Source organism: Misgurnus anguillicaudatus, chromosome 21, assembly GCF_027580225.2.
Source record: "Misgurnus anguillicaudatus chromosome 21, ASM2758022v2, whole genome shotgun sequence".
In the NCBI taxonomy this organism is placed as follows: domain Eukaryota; kingdom Metazoa; phylum Chordata; class Actinopteri; order Cypriniformes; family Cobitidae; genus Misgurnus; species Misgurnus anguillicaudatus.
The window spans coordinates 55,344,035-55,364,483 of record NC_073357.2 but is presented as its reverse complement, the minus strand read 5'-3'; the positions used below and the strand labels follow the sequence as shown (position 1 = coordinate 55,364,483).

General features: G+C 36.1%; 2 protein-coding genes across 4 annotated transcripts in view; both read right to left on the bottom strand.

Moving 5' to 3' along the window:
- Positions 1-1,942: 1,942 nt before the first annotated feature.
- On the bottom strand, positions 1,943-7,602 carry sinhcafl (SIN3-HDAC complex associated factor, like). Of its 2 annotated transcripts, none has more exons than XM_055214135.2 (6): positions 7,444-7,602; positions 6,016-6,154; positions 5,610-5,709; positions 4,142-4,256; positions 3,658-3,808; positions 1,943-3,581 (listed from the first exon to the last, which is right to left on the bottom strand). In XM_055214135.2, exons 2-6 carry the CDS (start codon positions 6,141-6,143, stop codon positions 3,392-3,394), a joined length of 684 nt encoding a protein of 227 aa, XP_055070110.1. In that variant the 5' UTR covers positions 6,144-6,154; positions 7,444-7,602; the 3' UTR covers positions 1,943-3,391. The 2 variants fall into 2 exon arrangements, with proteins under 2 accessions (XP_055070110.1, XP_055070118.1); XM_055214143.2 differs by lacking the exon at positions 7,444-7,602 and adding an exon at positions 7,027-7,306.
- Positions 7,603-9,096: 1,494 nt separating this feature from the next.
- The window catches only part of dennd5a (DENN/MADD domain containing 5A), a 61,993-nt gene continuing 50,640 nt past the window's right edge, over positions 9,097-20,449 (bottom strand). For both annotated transcript variants that reach the window (XM_055214115.2, XM_055214119.2), the window contains 9 exons: positions 18,197-18,325; positions 17,601-17,722; positions 17,358-17,503; positions 14,475-14,593; positions 14,220-14,398; positions 14,032-14,114; positions 13,791-13,914; positions 13,494-13,662; positions 9,097-10,340 (listed from right to left, as the gene is read on the bottom strand). In XM_055214115.2, the coding sequence (XP_055070090.2) occupies positions 10,157-10,340; positions 13,494-13,662; positions 13,791-13,914; positions 14,032-14,114; positions 14,220-14,398; positions 14,475-14,593; positions 17,358-17,503; positions 17,601-17,722; positions 18,197-18,325 (1,255 nt within the window). In that variant the 3' untranslated portion in view covers positions 9,097-10,156. The remainder of the gene's footprint in view (positions 10,341-13,493; positions 13,663-13,790; positions 13,915-14,031; positions 14,115-14,219; positions 14,399-14,474; positions 14,594-17,357; positions 17,504-17,600; positions 17,723-18,196; positions 18,326-20,449) is intronic.

Genomic DNA, 20,449 nt, shown 5'->3' with positions numbered 1-20,449 from the left:
ATTTTAAGTTAATATGATTTAATAGCACATTTGCATGTTTATCTTCGAAAAAAGTCATTTTCATCCATATTTAATTTTTTTATCAGTAGTAGGCTATTTTACCTGTTATTGTACCTTCATCTGGTAATTTTCTTTTATATACGCATCTGTCCGTTTTGCACAAATTTTTTTTATACATTGTAGTGTAAAATATTTAATTGGTTCTAAACGTTTAATGATATTTATTTACATGATAATTGTTTTTCATCAATTCACGAAGCCCTGCAATTCCGCCGCCCAACACCAGGGTTCGCGAACCCCCGGCTGTGAACCCCTGCTATACAGTAGATATAATTTAGATATACAATAATACTTGCTTACTGTGTTTCACGGGTTAGAAATCTGCCTTTATATTTTAAATTCATTAATTAATTTTTAAGTTAATATGATTTAATAGCACATTTGCATGTTTAACTTCGAGTCATTTTAAGTCATTTTCATCCGTTTTTAAGTTTTTATCTGTAGTAGGCTATTTTACATTGTACCTTCATCTGGTAATTTTCTTTTATTGGTACACGTATCTGTCCGTTTTGCATAAGTTTTCTTATACATTGTAGTGTAAAATATTTAATAAAATGTATATTTTTTGTTTCTAAACGTTTAATGATATTTATGATAATTGTGTTTCATCAATTCACGAAGCCCTGCAATTCCGACTCCAACCACCAGGATTCGCAATCCCTCGTTTGTGAATCCCTGCAATATAATACAGTAGATATAATCTAGATATACAATAATAGTATGTGAAGCATTCGTTTTATGTTTAGTATAATAACAAAGTTTCGGAGTTCAAACGTTTTAGAGACTTGTAAAAAAAAAGCTTACTGTGTTTCACGGGTTAAAAATCTGCCTTTATATTTTAAATTAAAATAATTGATCCTCCATCTAAAAGAAATTCAAAGACAAATGTTTTTTGTCAACCAAAGACAGATTGCATTTTGTGTGTGAGAATCTGATGAGAGATATCAGATTGTACAGAGGAATAAGGTTGTGTCCTGCGTTCTACAATTGTATTAAAAATGCAGATCTGGCGCCATCTAGTGTTCAAAAGAAGTATGTCAAGTTAAATATGTAGGTGGGTCTCTTCATCCGTTTTTCAATTTAAAGGGATGGTTCACCCAAAAATGAAAATTCTGTCATCATTGTCTCACTCTCATGTTGTTACAAACCTGTATGAATGTATTTGTTATCATGAATGCGAAGGAAGATATTTTGAGAAATATTTGTAATCAAACCGATTGTGAGCCCCATTTACCTCCATAGTAGGAAAATAATACTATGGAAGTGAATGAGGCTCACATACAGTTTAATTACGAACATTCCTCAAAATATCTTTGTTAGAACAAAGAAATATATTAGGTGTATTAATCATTTTTGGGTGAACTGTCCCTTTAAAGGGATAGTTCACTTTAAAATGAAAATTCTGTCATCATTTACTCATCCTCATGTTGTTCTAAACCTGTATGAATTTCTTATTTCTGATGAACACAAAAGAAGATATTTGATAAATGATGGTAAAAACAGCAGTAAGTGACCATAGACTTCTATAGTAGGATTAAAAAAATATGGAATTTAATGGGTACCGTCAACTGTGTGATTACCATCATTATCAAAATATTTTCTTAGTCATTCATCACAATACTTCCAAAATATTTTTTCCTACTATGGAAGTCAATAGTCACTTACTGCTGTGTTTACCTTAATTTTTCAAAATATCTTCTTTTGTGTTCATCAGAAAAAAGAAATTCATACAGGTTTAGAACAACATGAGAATGAGTAAATGATGACAGAATTTTCATTTTAAAGTACTACCCCTTTAAGGCCTGATTAAAACAACGTAGGTAGGATATTGAACGTCCCACATTTTTAAAACATGCCCAAGAAATAAAGAATGACAATAAAAAATACTTTAAAAGTTTTATGAAAATACCAATGTGATGAAAACTGAGATACAAAATCTTATCAATTGAAATATTACAAAAAGTATATATAAAAAAAGAAAGTGCACAAAAACTTCTTTACAGCATCAATTGTACAGACAGCTTTGAATAAATAGCATAAGTTAAAAAATACAAATTCATGTAAGGCACATTTACATTGACTGAGAATGTGCCAAAGTTAAGTTAAAAACATTTTTCCCTGAACTTTATTGAGACTTTATATTTGATCTCACCTATATCAAAATGAGATCACTTTGAGGCAACAATAACGTCGACTCAAAGTATTGCTGGTGAATTAAAACAAACATTCATTCAAATAACATAATGAAATTAACACAACCAAAATCACCTGAACCTCCAAAATCAAATCAACTCCACAATATTTCTGAATTTTGGAGCCCAATGTCATTTACAGACGGCTATTCTGTCACATCGGAGGAAATTTCAATTAATTCACACAGCGAAAATACAACCAACAAAACAAAAAAATCCAAAACATATACAAAGCTGCAAGTTAATACATCAAGGCTGAAAGACTAGCTGTACAATTTCATGGTAGAAAACCTTTAGTGTACTATAGATATAACTGAAAACAGTGTAAATCTGACCGTATACAAAACAGTAATATTATCTCTTCCTTGTTGTATTATAGCACTCACACATGCCAACTATACAAACAATAACATTAAAAAACAAATCATGCCTACAAATACATTACGCATGCTTTATATGCTATTGTGTAAATAAACCGTTTAAATACTTGAGAGATATTTTGCATCCAAGATGCTAAAGATTTACAGACCCGTAACTTTTTAAACCACTGAGAAATATCTTTATGCCAAAGCAGGAAAATTACAAATGAGAAAAGTTGAGGTGTATTACTGTGCACACGTCATCCATTTAAATTTAATGTGTAAATGCATTTATGTAATATATCAGACCATAGCTCACAACTAACTTACATCAGCAAGACTGAGTAAAATATAACGTATGTGCTTAAAAGTACACCCATCTCATTAATGCCTCGTTTCGAATCCAGCTTTTACATCATTCATGACTATTTAATCTGTAATAATGCATGAAACTAAATACCAAACAGAAGTCTTTTGGTGCACTGGTATGGAAAATAAGATTATATTTACAAACACTGGTAAGTCCAAAAAAAGGAGCAAAAAAATTGGATTACATGAACTTTTCTAACGCTGGCCCTTTAAATATTTTCTAATGCCCAGTTTTTTCTCTTTTTTCTGTTTTATAAAAAAAGTACAAAACATACAGTATACAAAAAGAGTCGTAAAAAATACAAAAGTGAGGGGAAGAAAATTCAACTCATACAGGTATCTAACAAGGGGAAGATATCCGAGTCTACCACTGGAGACAAAGCTATGAGGGCCTCAAAGAGACAGTCTGGATCACCACGCCTCCTTCATGTCCTCCGGGTGGGGAGGAGAGGGGAGCGTTTGAGGAATCGGCGAGTCTGACGACGCCACCGCCGCCAGAGCCGGGCGATTCTTGGTGTTACAGCAGGGCTTGAAAAGACGAGGATCAATGATCACCTCACCGAAACGCCCTTTGTAGACAATCCCACAGCACACCTTTTGCCTGCAAGTATTGCCATTAATTAGTACAAAATTTGTAAAAACTACATGCATTACAGTTTACAGAATGACAATAATACCTTTTCCAGTAAGACAGATCAAGAAAGGAGAATCTTGATGGGTTAGGACGCCTCTGCTTGGTCTCAATGTCTGACCCATCATCAGATTGATTACTGTGACTGGGAGACTGGGATGGAGACATACTGGATGTAGTGCTGTGAGCATCTGAGTCTAGAAAAACAATACCAAACATTAAACTAGAAATGCACCAATATAGGACAATAAATTGGTGTCACACTATCTGACATTGACCGAATGTTTAAAAACATCCATGATTATTGATTGGGGCAATCAAAAGGAGCTGAAAATGCATCAGAACTCATACAGTGTGACTATTTTAAATTGGGTGATCATAATTTTAAACAAGATCTTTAAAACAAAAGTATCGGCATCAGCAGATGTCACCAAGAAATTGAATATTGATACTGGCACAGAAATTGTGTACCGTGCATCCCTAAATTAAACAAAAATAGGAAAATAAAGTGCAAGGCAATGAAAACTCACTTTGTCTTTTGAATTTATGAAGCTTTTTCAGTTTACTTTTCTTCTTTCCATCAATGTTTTTGACTTTCTTGGGTTTGGTGAGCTTGAAGCCAGGACCTGCTCTCGCATCCACCACCTTAGAGGAGAAAACATTAAGATTTTTGAAACGATTCAAGTTAAAATATAAGATGTAAAAATTCATTTTAAAAGGGGATATTCATACAAACATTCTTAGTAAAACGTATAGTATAGTATTTCTAGGGGCGGTTTCCCGGACAGGGATTAGACTAGTCCTAGACTAAAATGAATGTAAGAGCTGTCCAAACTGAAAATAACTTGCACCCGCATATCTTAAAATACATCTTTGTTCTACTTCCAAATGCACACAAGTAATGTTTTTAGTAGACATGTTTGTTAAAAATAGTTATATTTTTAAATTAAACTAAAGCTTGTCCTGGATTAAGCTAATCCCTGTCTGGGAAACCACCCCTTAGTGTATAGTATTTTTTTCTACTGGATCACCTAAGCTGCCCAGCAACAACCAACTGCTTCCTTTCTTTTTAATTACCATAAAATGTTATATATAGTATATATTCTATAGGATCAGCTAAGTCTGGCTCTCTCTCAGGGATTTTTTTCTCACAAGGACTTTTTTCTCACAGGGTTTTTCCCCTATGAGTTTTTTCAAGTCAGCTGACATTAGCTTAACTTAGTACTTTCGTATACATTACTCTGCAACATGACTTCACTGAAAGTCATGTTATAGTCAAGAAAATTTGATACATTTATTTGTGTCCATGGCACGAAATTCAGCTTTTTTGTGCTTTGATCACAAATTTCTTGTTCGTGTCACTCGCACAAATTTCTATAAAGAGTTTTTCGTGTCCGTGGCACGATTTTCTTTTTCGTTTTATTTTATGTATTGTTTTCTCATTTTTTTTCTATTTTTAAGTCATTGTCGCTTGGGGTTGGGGTTAGACTTGGGGTTTAGGTTAGGATGTACTTTTATGTATTGGTTTCAACAGGTTTCTCTTCCGCTTTTAAAACTATTCTCGCCTGGAGTTGGGGTTTAGGTTAGGATGTCTAAAAATGTACAGAAAGTGATTCTAACCCCAACCCCAAGCGACAATGGTAAAAAAAAAGAAAAAAACAATGAGAAAACAATACAAAAAATTAAACAAAACGAAAAAGAAAGGTGTACAACGGACACGAAAAACTATTTATAGACATTCAAGCAGAATTTCATGTCATGAACACAAATAAATCAATCAAATTTTGCATTACTATAACACAACTTTCCCTGAGATCAGTCTGTACATTATTACTCTGCTAACTAGAACGGTTTAATCTCAGATGATGTATTTTTGTTGTTCTGTGATTTTTCTGTGTTTTCTCTTGTTTTTATTAATGTAAAGCTGCTTTGGAACAATTAAACAATTGTTAAAAGTCCTATATAAATAAAACTGAATTGAAGAAAAAAAAAACATACATGGTTCCAGTTCTTTTTCGACCCATGTGGTAATTTCTTCCAGCGTTTTACCAGCAGTACACAAGCATTGCAGATGTCTCCAACTCTATCCTCAGACAGACTGTAAAGCAAGAGCAAATTAATTTGCATATTTATATAATATTTAAATAATTTGTATGTACTTAGATATAAAAGTATAGTAAAAAAAATCTTTATAGCGCAAATATGTTTTAACAATAAAAAGATTGCAGAATAAAAAAACATTACTCCTACTGAACAAAATTAATCATTTTTAATAAAAAAAACTATATTATATTGTTTGACTATAAAGCATTCTCGTTTGCATTCACATTATTTTTTTATTATGTTTATCAGAACTAGTTTACAGAAAAAAATAAATCAAATATTAGTGAATGGCATTACTCACCCAAAACACAGTCTGAAGTTTTCCTCATATCTGCTGCTGTCTGTGAATCGAGAACTGGACGACTTGGTTTTGCAAATACAACAACCCTCATTACTGCGGTAAATCTTTGATTTATGGAAACCAAACATCTTTACTGGTTCTAGAAATAAATGAAATGAAACATTGTTTAAAGAAATATCATATGTGCAAGTGATGTTCAGCCCTCACCTTTGAGAATTTCGTTGTTTTCATTAAAACGTTGAAGTTACGTAAAGCGCGCGCTGAATAAAAGCATGCATGCGTGTTTGTTTTGATAAATGAATCCGTCTCGTCTGTGGCAATGACCTACTTCTGATGTTTGACAATAGCATCGCTGCAACTTTAACACGTTGAGTTTCTTCATTTAAGCCAAAATAAGAAAAATACTTAAGAAATCTGATTGTTATATTGCACGTAGCTGATACAAAATCATTTAATGAGCGCCAATGCAATTTCAAACATATTTAAATCTTTAAAGACTATGTTTCTATAGAAGATCCTTTGACTGAATAAATTGAGAACCATTTAGTACCTGAGTTTTAGATTTTTAGGTAGCCTTTATTTTTACTACAAATTTATATGATTATTTGAGAATTAACGTTAAATCACGATGGGCTGTAAATGATGATCCCTTGATGATTTTTGACAAGGGTGATGCTAGTGACACAGCAAAAGCAGTCGAAAGTAAAATCGAAAGTAGAAATAAAACGAGCGTTAGTTTTCAAAAATTAGCACATGGAAAAACAAAATGTATGGGAAAATAGAAATGCGAATACGTTGCTGATGTATAAGATCTCACGTCAATGTTTATGCCTAATGGCGCGCGCGATTCATCAATGAAAACGCATGCACGTACGCGTAACCATATCAAACATAACACTGCGACTCGTACACAAAGACTTGATAAATTATATACGACTTTTTGAGGGACGCTCGAAGGAGTGACATGCAATATGCAATAATAAAAACAAAACTTAATTCGTTTATTCGCACCGTGTCAAAATGATGCATCCATAGAGGCATAATGCGCACAGACATCTTTCTTAAACTAACATTCGCATGCGTTTTTGAACTAACAGTTATAGGTTTACAGAAAACAACATCGAGTGTGTTTAAATCAAGACAAAGTGTACAAAGCGAGCGTCTCGGTTAACTAAACTTGGTCGGACAGAAAGCGCCAAAACGCGCTCCTCAGTTCACTAACAATAACAGCTAGCCCGTTAGCACGCGACCATGCCACGCTCCACATCCACGCGCGCAAAGACCCATTGTTGACGTAAATATGCGCGCTTGAAAATACATAACATCGCGCGTATGACACAGTACACACTTTAAGTCCGACAACACATGCGATTTAAATGCGCTATTGCAATCGTACAGTTAGTTTATGACAATAACAAAGGACTTTACCGTCAGAAACTTTGAATTCCGTCCGTTTTGTTCGTCAGTACTGCGCATGCCTTACTACGGCTACACACGGATGAATGGCGGGGGCGGGGCTCGGTTACAAACATTGAGTAAAGGGGTTGACCGGAGAAAGACCATATAAGGAGTTCGAACGCCAAGTTTGAACACCCCGTCGACCAATCACAGAACGCCGCCCTCTTCCATTTAAGAACATTGCATCCTGGGATGTAGTCAAGCGTCGCGCACGTAGGTTTGTTCTACTGATGTGCTGCGCAGACCGATCGGCGATTGACGTCAAAATAACGCGAGAGCGATTTGAAAGCCCAGCTTTGTACAGCTCTCGCGGTATTTCAATTTTAAACACCAAACGGTATGCGCTGCGCCGTACACGCCTACTGTTCTTGTACTGACTTGTATTGTGTGCATGAATGGATTTATTTTCTCAGTCTACAGGAGCACGAATATTTTTAAAAAGCGAAGTGAATTACATGCGATCTTATTCATAATATGTACAGACCTTTTATAATGATCGTATGATGCAGTCAAACGCAGTTAGCATAATTTTTGCCAACCATAAAAACCCAACACTTTTGTGTGACAGTGCTGTGTAATGCAACCTACTAGTACATTATGGTAATTAATTCAATGGCATTAAAGGGATAGTCCACACAAAAAAAAGAAAATTCTGTCATCATGTTGTTCTAAATCTGTATGAGTTTCTTTATCCTGATGAACACAAAGTAAGATATTTTGATAAATGATGATAAGCACACAGCTGATTGTAACCATTGACTTCCATAGTAGGAAAAACAAATACAATGGATTTTAATGGGTACCACCAACTGTGCGCTTACCATCATTTATCAAATAATACCTTCATCATTTATCACAATACTTCCATATTTTTTGTCCTACTATGGAAGTCAGTGGTTACAATTAGTGTGCTTACCATCATTTATCAAAATATCTTATTTTCTGTTCATCAGAAAAAAAGAAATTCATACAGGTTTAGAACAACATGAGGATGGGAAAATTAAAAAATTTTAATTTTTGGGTGAACTATCCCCAACTGTCATAAACCAACATTAACTAAATTGATTAATGTAATCAAAACTTCGACAGCATTTATTAATCCTAGTAAATTAAAAAAAAAATACTAACACATTTTATATCAAATGCATTTGTTAATATTAGTTACTTCACAAAGAACTATCATTAATAAAAAAAATGGTATTTGTATCAACTAGCATTAAATAAATACTAAATTATGTAAAAACATGTTGCTAATTTATAATGTTATTTGATGGATTACCTATAAATGGTAATGCATGAGAAAAAAATGGTGTTACAGTATTTTATGACTTTTAAGGATGTTGCTTTTAAAAATTATTTACAACAAAATAAATAAAAAATAAGAAATTAATAAATGCTTAGAAGCCATCACAACACCCAAAATATACACTTTTTCTTATTCCTTTATAAATATTTTAAGCTAAATCCTTGAAACTGTATTATTTTCTGATACCATCTCTGTACTATAGTACTGCCACAATATGTTTTTGCAAGCGCTATTGAGTCTAAATTATATCTGAATAATTGAATCGTGGAGAAAATTAAACTCCTTTAGAGTGCTGAAAATATGTTTACAAGACAAACTGAAGCATTATCACCTTTAATACATTTTATACACTGTACACAGCTGTTCAATATTTAACACTACATTACACTGCTTTGTCTATAAATGTGTATCAAGAGATAAAACACGAGGAAAATAATCCCAAGAATGTTCATGCCAGCTGTTTGAAAAGGTACCAGAACAGTCATGATGAAATTGGCACACGTCAGCCGTTAATGTGCTTCTCCCAGTTAATAATGCTACCGGTCTAAAACAGATGAATGATGTCTCATCAGTATACAACAACATTTTCGAGCTGTAAATATTGCATAGCAGAAACTGAAGGGGATGCTGGGGTTTAACTAGAGGACGGTACACAAACACAGCAATTGTGTCGCAGTTAAAGTCTACTGCAGATATGGCATCACCATCGGCCAAAACCTGAGGGCTGAACTGATGGGGAATGTGAGGGTACTTTGAAAGAGAAAGATGTTTATGTACGTGTTGATTGTTTTAAAAATCTGAACGTCACTTTTGTGTAGTTTTCGTTTTGGAGGATTAGTAAGCTTTATCTGAATTTTTGTATCTGGAATGAAATAGAAATGATGCACGCTCTTGGCCCTGGTACAAAAACAAGAGCCTTTTCCCAGAATCTTTTCTACGTAAAAATATGAAGTTGTACTTATAAAGCATACTTCTACATCATTTGCTTTAAACTCTGCATTGTGACAGTATGGATTTGTTAGGAGTACAGAGCAAGCAACCTGACGGACATATTAAAATAACACTGCTCTTTTTTCTTGAAAATATAACAAGTTTTTTTCTTACGGCCATTGTCAGCAGTCCACAACAACAACAACAAAATATTGAGCTTTCAATAAAACGGTACAGCACGGGTGGGGTTTTCATCTTTCGTGAACAGTATGAATCCAGACATATTTAAAAATTATGACACATTTGAAAAGGCTCATTGCACTTGATATATGGCAAACATAACAGTAGCTTTAACGTCGGCCTGGTTTAGTCATTTTGCTCAACTCTCTCAGTGTAAGAAAAGTTAGTCTGTGGTCCCCGCTGATCCGCGTGTTAGTTCAGATCAAATTATATCCCGATCCCTTTGACGAGAGAAGCTTCCAGAGTGATATTGAATTCCTGCAGAGTCTGTAGCACTCGTATGAGAGAGTTCACCAGAGAATGGTCCTTTAAGAGTGCTGCGTCCTCATACATCTGTGCTGTGATTGGACATTCAGCTAGGAGCGCTATCCAATGGTGTAGCAGGTGATCTCTGTAAACAGAAAGAACTCATTGGTCAACACTGACCATAAACAAGTGCAAAGGAAACAAAGATATTGAATATAACAAGATTCACAAGAATGGAAAAGTAACTAGTAGTGTAACCAGTAGCGGCCGGTGACTTCTTTTTGGAGGGTGCACGTTGCAAAGTTCGTCACAACATGTATGTAGCCCGTTATGTGTGTTGCCCGTCATGTCAAAATATGTGTTAGGCGCGTCATGTAAACTTACGTGCATCACATGTCATGTCAAAATACGAGCCTGCTGCAGACGCGTCTAAAGGGTTTATGATAAAAGAGGCGCTCACGTTTGCCAGATACTTGCTTAAAGGATAATTCCGGTATTTAACACTTTGAGTCTCATTTCTGGTTTGTTTAGGATGAACTACAGTGATGGACACAGAAATTTTGACAATGGGTCGTGTCTTGACTTTTCGACTCATTTAGAAGCGTCTCTTGACTGCTTCAGAAGTCAATGACCATGCACAAACATGTCCTTAAAACAACACTTAACGTTCATTTTCAAAACTGTACTACTCACCGAGTGGTTCGTGGTGTTCGTTGATGATTAAAAACAAATATATTGGCGCAATGTATGATTTCAATCCGTGTTATTTGCTATAGTAGAACTATTTTTTCAGATACCTCACAACCGCGTATATACTTCCGCTCTATATTTGAGTCTGAAGCATGAATAAACGTAGTCCAACAAACTGTAATAAAACGGTACCATACTTTCAAAATCAAGTTTATTTATAACACTTACACCATCCAATATGTTTTTTTCATCGGCAGAACAATAAAGAAAATATTTTGCAGAAACCCCAGTGCTCCATCATGCAAGTCAACAGATCCGCACACTTTAAGAGCTAAAGCATATATATCCAATACAAAAGTAATCCCCCATAACTCTGTGTGACATATTGACGTCTTGTGAAGCAAATCAATCAGTTTTTGCAAGAAACTGAACGTTATTTACAACACTATTAGCGTGAATGCCAAAGCAGGAAGCGCGCTTTCCGTTCGAGGAGATCTCTTCCACTGGTGCCGTTTGGTGGCTGTTGGCTATGGATGTTGGTCTCTCTGTGCCACCTATAGAGCGGGAGCGTGAAGCGCACTTCCTGCTTGGCAAAAGCTCTGCATTAACGCTGTAAAATATTTATATATATATTCGAATCTCAAAACTGAAAATCGAATGTCAACCCACGGAACGAATATTCGAATATTCTGGTCCAGCCCTACAAATATGGGAAAAATTTCTTCTGAGAGAAACTGAGCGAAAAAACTACAACCACATGTAAATAGACCCTTTTCTGTTTCCCGGCGGCGGAGTGATATATCAGCGAGCAATGAGTCTTCCAAGAGAAGTCAATGGAATTTTACAAAATGCCAAATAAAACACGACAGAAACTGTATTTCGCTACAAAACTTGTTTTTAATCATCAACGAACACCAGGAACCACTTGGTGAGTAGCACAGTTTTGAAAATGAACGTTAAGTGTTGTTTTAATGACATGTTTGTGCATGGCCATTGACTTCCATTCTGAAGCAGTCAAGAGACGCTTCTAAACGATTCAAAAAGTCAAGACACGACCCATTGTCAAAATTTCTGTGTCCATCACTGTAGTTCATCCAAAACAAACCAGAAATGAGACTCAAAGTGTTAAATACCAGAATTATCCTTTAATCTCATGTGTAATCAGAGTTTACAGTTAAGTGTCTTGCGAGTATTTTGTGAACGTGAGCGTGTCTTTTATGATAAACCCCTTTGAAAGGTCTGCAGGAGACACGAATTTTGACATGACGCATGATGCACATGGTTCACATGATGCAACAAACACATATTTTGACATGACAAGCAACACACGACACTTCGAACACATATTTTTAATTCGCGCCCCTTGGAAGAGAAGTTAGTGAGTGTAATTAATTACTGTTGGCTGAGAGTAATGAGTAAAGTAATAATATTACCTTTCAAAGGAGTAACTAATAATAAGTAATATATAAAATCTTTTGAGTAACTAACTTGCCAAACATTGTTCGCCACTCCTATTACTAAGAATAGGGGCAATGCAATGCCTAATATGGCCTCCCTGGCGACGGAAGTCCTGCCTTTGTTTTTAAATAACCAATCATCTATCGATAAAGACTGATGACTTTCTGGAGAAGAGGCTCTATACAGAATCGGACAAGGTGCTTGTAAACGTGTGCATATATGCAGAAACGACCTCAAAAAATGTGTTTAGGGCTGTCAAACGATTAATTGCATACAGTGTTTGCATAATTTATGTGTGTAATTTATATGTAATTAAATTGCATAATTTATGTGTAATTATTATGTATACAAAAATACACAAACATTCATGTATATATTTAAAAAAAAAAACTGTATATATATATATATATATATATATATATATATATATATATATATATATATATATATATATATATATATATATATATATATATATATATATATATATATATATATATATATATATATATATATATATATATATATAAAATTTTCTTAAATTTATATATACATGTGCGTGTGTATACTTTTATATTGTATGCATTACTCAGTCCCTCCAAAAAAGTCTGCATATTTATGCGAGGGACGCATTTTTTCCAAATACGGCGCACTTTCACAGTATAAATTGCAGATTTCAAAATATCCGGGGCTTGCATGATTTCTTAATCCCTGCATTTTCGTAGCAAAAAATCACATATATCTTAGCAGAAAGTTGAAAAATGTTGCATTTACTTCATACAACCGCAGCCATGTCCTCTGTTGCCATGGGAACGTTATGAAGTTACATGATTATATGACGTAAACATCATTGAAAAGCTGCAAAAGTTTTTGCAAGTTCCCGCAATTTCATCACATAAAATTGCATAAATATCCCGCATATTCCATCAAATTTTTTAAGAAAATGTGCCGCAAGATCAAGGATTCTTGCCCACAACAATCACAAAAAAACTTTTGTGATTTTTCTGGAAGGACTGATTACTGAAATAACTGCCCGGATGCATTGCAAACATGGCCGCCTACTGGCACGACTTCCCTAAAAGGACTTTGTAAAGAAATAGGCACAATTTCAATTGTATATAGACTTAAATAAAACATCTCAATAACAGACCTGGCCCCAAGGCACACGAGCATCTGAAACTTCCCATCTTTGCCGATGTTTCTGGGCGTGCTGTTGACGGCGCGCATGAAATGGCTAAAATGGCGAGCCCTCATCTGCCAGTTCTCATCCTGGTTCACCTGGCTCTGCTCCGCACTCTCAAAGTAAACTTGCGCTTTTTCTGTAGGAAAAAAAACATGATTTATGACACGTATGAAATAAAAATACATATTTTTAGACCTTCTTAGTGCTGATCATAATAATCTTGCCTTAGCGAAAAATGTTTTTGGATTTATTGGTGTTTGTTACCTAGAAAGTCCCAAATGAAGACGTTCTTAAAAAGACGCGGTGACTTGAAGCCATGCTGAAACACCTGCTCCAGAGCCCACACCAAACCATACTCTCCACACAAGAGCAATGTTAGACTTCCTCTCTATATGACGAGATCAATCGTAAATAGGAAGACAACAAGATTGGATCAGTTAACTGTATAGTGTTGGTGTTTCAAACAGGGCTTTCACAGATACATCAGAGATATTAACTCTCTCACCTCTTTTTCTGGCTTATGGAAATGTTTGACGATGCCATTAATCGCCTCTCCAACTCCTTCTTGGATCTGGCCTGTGTTTAACTCTAGTGGATACATAATATAAAACACGTGAGACAACAGCATTATCCTTCTCAAACTTCAGTTACACAATTCATAATATCCGACTTTGAAGATTTTCCATCACACACTTGGTTTGCTGTTTGGCGAAATGGTGACAAATCTTCGCATCATCCCGGGGGATTGCTGCATTGGAGGGGTCCGACACATTCTCTCCTCGCTTTCTGTGTTAGTCACTAATTCGCCCACCAGTATCCGCTCCAGGCTACCATCATCTACTCCCTTGCCCAGCCATCGGCCACATGGAAACCTACGCAACAGTCTTACGGTCAGTGAAAGGTCTGAGATATAAATATTGTGAATATAGCTGGAAACTTCGTACTCACTTGTAAGTGTGTCCTGTTATGCCATTGCGGACCATCACAGACTCGACCAACCACTTAGCATACAGTCCTGAGTTATCATGGCCCATCTGTACGGTGGTCAGCTTGCCCAGGTTCTGACACTGGTGAAGCAGAAGTATACAACAGACTGAAGCAACTCATTACTGGTTAACCAATACTGTTTCTTTATAGATTCAGTGATATTTTGGTTACCCCGTGTTTAGACATCGGAGCAGTGGAAGGGCACTGTAACAAATAATGCAATAATACGGTTTTGAAATAAATCATATTGGCCAATATATCAGACACTGGGATGTTTATTTACTGTAACTTATACAAGATGTGATATGTTTGTGTCACTAACACAATACTCTACGAATTGAGCCACAGAAACGCCACTTCACAACCTTGTGGGCCATTCAGACTACAAGCAACTAGCAGTAGCAGAGCGACGCAATCTCATTAATTTCAAAGGAGCTTGGAAACTTGATGAGGTTTGTCTAGTCACGCGACAAAGTTGAGATAAAGTTTAACATTAGGCAAATGATAAGTGTGACTTTCGGTGACACACAGCGACAAAGTTGTCAGCAACTAGCATCATTAAAAGCATTGTGATTTGGTGACTTCCGGGAACACAAGCGACACTGAACGTTGGCGACAGGAAGTGGGCATGTCCAGTTACGAGCCACAAAGTTGAGAAAACTTCATGCAAATGCTGAGCGACTTTCTAGAGCGACTACCAATAGGAGAGAAGCAGATTTCACGTCATCCGTCTCTGTCAGATACTGAGAGGACGGTTACTAGTTTTTTACTAGTTACTGTTACTAGTACAACCAGAATTAAAAAATGCCTCCTGATGACGTCATTGAAAGAGACAGGTGACACCCAGTGAAAAAGTCGGCAGCGACTAGCAGCCGCAAAACATTGCGATTTGGCAACTTCCGGCAACTTGACCGACACTGACCGTTGGGGACAGAAAGTTGGCCTGTCCAGTTACGCGACAAAGTTGAGAAAAGTTTATGCAAATGTTGAGCGACTTTCAGGAGTGACTACCAATAGAAAAGAAACAAAGTTCATGTCATCCGTCTCTCGTCAGTTACTGCACTGCACAAAATGATTTTCAAAAAAAATTTTCAGTAAAAATTTCTAAAAATTCTTAAATTAAGATGCTTTTTCTTGATGAGCAAAATGACCCAAGAAAATAAGTGTAGTTTTTAGACCAAAAATATCAAATTTAAGTGATTTTATGCATAAAACAAGCAAAAAAATCTTGAACATTTTTCTTAAACACTAAATTCAAGAAAAATTTGCTTACCCCATTGGCAGATTTTTTTGGTTGTTTCATGCACAAAATCACTTAAATTTGATATTTTTGGACTAAAAATTAGACTTATTTTCTTGGGTCGTTTTGCTCATCAAGAAAAAGCATCTTAAATTTAAGAATTTTTTGATATTTTTACTAAAAACACTAAGAATTTTTTTCTTAAAAAAATATTTTTGTAATGTAAGACCGGAGTTTTTTTTACATGTACGTGAACGTACGTGCATGGTCGAACGCACAGCCTTGCAAAGCAAAGTATAATTGACTAGCTTGTGTACACATTGCGATAAAATGTGATGCATCACATACTACATTTTCCTGTATGAGCATACGCGACTTACATGTACAAAGTACGCACTGTAAAAAAATCTGGGGGTGCGCGTATAGAGCACGCAAACTTTTCTAATGAGGAAATCTGCATCACGCACACTGTACCTGAGCCCTCACATATGCGCAAAAACGGGACTATACGTCTAGCTTTATGCAACAAAATTGAGAAAAGTTTGAAGGGAGAGTTCAACGGCATTTCATGCATTCTGACTTATTAACACAGTTATAGAGTTGTTTCCTCATGCTAAACAAATGCAAAGTGTCAAAAAAACAGTTACAGGATGTGTTACAAAGTATTTCTGTGCCGAATGCTCTTCGCCAGGGTTTGTACAAGTTTCTGAAAGTTTTTTTCGAGGGGGTCCAGCTGACGTTTCAGGGGTAAGCCATACGTATCATTTCTTTTTATGGGCACTTCCCCGGAAAACCACGCTCACACGTCAATCGGCGGGAGAGCGAGAACCGAAGAGGCCAAATTACAGGCATCACTTCACGCGACAGCTTTGTTTTATATCAAACTCAACAATGGCACGAAAGAAGAAGTGTGTTTTTGGATGTAAGGAGAAGTAAGCCAGCATTATGGAAACAATGGATATAGTTTGTTTATCCGGGGTAGCAGTAGAGTATTGCGTGTGTGTTTAACGCCGGACTTCATTGAAAAGTCCCAACCGGGTCACGAGTTGCATGCGGCAAGTAAGACTTTGTGTTATGTTGAAAATAGGCACGTTAGTGCATATTATATAAACGACACGTACATGTAGTGAATCATAAGTTATCCAGTCAGTGTTGTATAAAGTGTTGACTCGTGACTCGCTCCTCCTTGCACTCCTCCTTCCGAAATTTTTCGTACGTTATCGGAAAGAATCGGTAAAGCTGATCTGTCTTTTATAAATCTGATAAAACTAAAGACTCTTCGGAGATATGAAGGATATTACATCAGAAATGCAGAAAAAGCGTGTGTTATGGACTCTTTAAGCAAATGAGACTTTCAGGAGCGACTCCCAATAGGAGAGAAGCAGAGTTCATGTCATCCGTCTCTCTTACTATTTTTTATAACTGTTACTAGGAAAACCAGAATTAGTAACGCCTCTTAACAACCTTATTGAAAGGGACAGGAGAAACACAACCACAACATCACCAAGCCAAGAGACTTTCTTCCACTATCTTCCAGAAAAATTTAAAACTTAAGCCTTCTACTTATGTCCATTATGACATCTGGCTGTGTTTTTGAAGCTCACCTCAAACGTGATCTCCAGAGTGTTTCTGGGCACCTGCAGTACTCCCGTCTCAGCGAGTTCCCCTGAGACGCACACCCAGGGGTTTGCCGTGAACATGGAGCCTCCGAGCTTCTTACTGGGAATGATGACCACATGATACGGTATCACTGCGAACAACAAGAAAAATATGGAAAATGTCATTTGAAGAAATGCAGCAGGGAAGATTTAATAATGTATGGTGTCTGGGAAATATGTGACTCTTACTGATGGTAGTAAAGACATTAGTGAAGCAGAAGTAATCCACAGCGTTGAAGGACAAGAGGTGATAGAGGAACTGCTCCTTCTCATCATCACACCGCAGAAAAGCATAGCGCTTATAGAGTTTCCTGAAAAAAATCAAACCACAAAAAACGTACAAATGAAACTATAAACACCAATGTGACTCTTTAAAGCACTGAAATACAAAAATATATAAGAGAATTTAAGCTTAAAGTGGACACCACAATGAATGAACATGATCCACGTTACTGGACACATTAAAAATTCAAAACTACATTTTTATAGCAGCTTAGTTTTCGCTGGGTTTCTTGCATTGTGTATTAAATATCTAATATATATTTATTTTATTCCAATTGTGACCCTGCCTGTGAAAACCCAGCAAACGTCATCTTTTTGTGATTTACTGTTTTCTATATAAAATCATAAAATCAATCAATCCTACATAATGTAAAAATATAAATGTGTAAATATAAACTTGACATCTTTATATTTTTCATAAGATGCCCATTAGAGATACTAACTTTAAATATAATAGTATTGTAAATATATTATTAATATTAATATCGAACCCAAGAACTTACTTAGAGAGTTCATGGTCAGACAGAAGTTGTTTCAGGTGTCTGGAGAGTAGTTTCTTCTCCATGGAGAGGCGAACCCATGCCCTGGCCTTCCCCACATCTGTCTTGATCTCACTGATGTTCTGGATGTGCCTAAAGAACAATCCATGATGAATTACAGCTGGTTCAATTTACTGTATTATTTACAGCAAATACATTAGATTTAATTGTATAGAGTTAAAGTTCCCCTAAAGTCAATAACTTATCTTTGAGCATCATAAGTAAGGGATAATGTAGAGGCAGCCGGTAGTTATTGGGAAATAAGCCCCGACAGTGTGATCAGGACCCGACGCGAAGCGGAGGGTCTTGTATCACACTGAAGGGGCTTATTTCCCAATAACTACCGGCTGCCTCTACATTATCCCGCTTATTACACGGCTACTTGCCACATAAGAAAAAAAACTGGACATGAATATGAATTTGAAACATTTTATTGGCATATTTGTTTTAAATTAACATTTTTATCCTTCCGCGAAGCTTTGCACAGATGCATAAAATGATCGTAATACCTTATTAAGATCCTCTGCTTCATACTTGTCTGTCTCCATTTTTTCTCTTTTAGCCAGTCTTTGAGAAGTTTTAATGCCCATTCTGTATTTTTTGTGTGATGGCTTCGTAGCTGTCATGCTCTATTTTGTCAAGTTCAGTCTCAGTAAGCTGTCTGTGTCTTGTCGTGGTTGTCGAGTGTTTGTCACAAGATGGCGCCAAACAGACAGTAATCTTTATTGATCTTTATTGGCGCGGAGCGATTTTACTTGTGCAAGTAGTACCGGCTATGCGTTATTATTTTGGAGCGGTTATTATTTGAAAAGAACGAACCTGCAAATGTCTCAACTGACCAATCAGAATCAAGCATTCCAGAGAGCCGTGTAATAATAGCATATATAAAGTTTTTCTTGTGACAGTAATTTTTTCAAGCTTGAATTAAACTCCCCTGCCTCATTTAGTGTCTAGACGAGAAGTTGTGGTTTAAAAGTGTATATTTGTTATTTTTATTGTCAAAAATGACAATCGTTTTGCTAGATAAGACCCTTATGCCTCGTTACGGATCGTTTAGAGTTCTTTGAAACTCCGTTGAAAAAAACTGTTAAGTGTTGAGTTAAGTATTAATTGTTGGTGTCTATTAAAGTCCATTAAAATGAGTTATACCACGGGTCTGTTGAATGCTGCATTCTGATTGGCTGAGAAATGTTCTATGGGTGTTGATTATTTTTCTGTAAACCGCACACCTAATTTTTCAAATGTCTTAAAAATAGGCACCAGAGCAATGTTTGTGGTAACCGTGGTATAAGCGGAATAATTGACTCCGGTCCTTTGAATTATTTGAAAATAATGCACACCTGCGGTGTAACGGCACTCCGCTTCGCGTCGTGCCGCATTACCACCTTGGTGTGCATTATTTTCTTATAATTCAATGGCCCGTCGTCAATTATTCCTTACAAAAATCCTGCAATGTTTTCCTCAAAAAACATAATTTCTTCTCGACTGAACAAAGAAAGACATCAACATTTTGGATGACATGGTGGTGAGTTAAATTATCTGGATTTTTCTTTTAAGAAAATTGAATATTCATGTGTGCACATGTGAAACCTAAAGCATATTTAAAAACGCCACATAGACATATAAACAACAATAAAAACTTGATTTTCACCACAGGGGTACTTTAATACAAGTTAAGTCAAATAGTTCTGAATGGTTGCCGCTAGGTAGTTTTATGGTGTTCTGAATGATTGCTCACAGGGTCACCCCAGTCTTTAAATATTTTGGTCTTTAGATATGGCTTAGATTCAATGCTTTATCCATTTTATTGGTTGCCAGTTAAAAATTAACAGCACACCTCTCCTCAAGGCTATGCATCCCTTTACAATACACAAAACAAGACACAAACACTAGTTTAATAGTCTGGGTACGGGTCCCGATTAAATAATAGCAAGCAACACTTTTAATTTAAGTAGTGACTTTACAAAGCATTTCAAGCGGAGAACATCTCTTCTGCATTACAGTAGTAGGAGACCGGCAGTCGCCTCAGGAGCCGGTCCAGGAGAGAAATGGGGGCAGGAGAAACAACTCAAGACTCCCTTAAGCAAGCTTTCATCACTCACAGCCATTATCACCCGTGCCACATCCAGACGCATTCACTTCCACTTCCGCTCTGTTAGTCAACACCTTCTGACCTGCCATTAAGCGCTGCCGCTGGCTCTATACAGCCCAGATATC

Bases quoted from the DNA above. Each gene is read 5' to 3' on its own strand.
- sinhcafl (XM_055214135.2), bottom strand. From the start codon at position 6,143: ATGTTTGGTTTCCATAAATCAAAGATTTACCGCAGTAATGAGGGTTGT. The intron at 4,257-5,609 runs GTATGTTTTTTT...TTCTCCTCTAAG, and splicing joins CGAAAAAGAACTGGAACCAT to GTGGTGGATGCGAGAGCAGG. The intron at 3,582-3,657 runs GTATTATTGTCA...CAATACTTGCAG, and splicing joins GATCTGTCTTACTGGAAAAG to GCAAAAGGTGTGCTGTGGGA.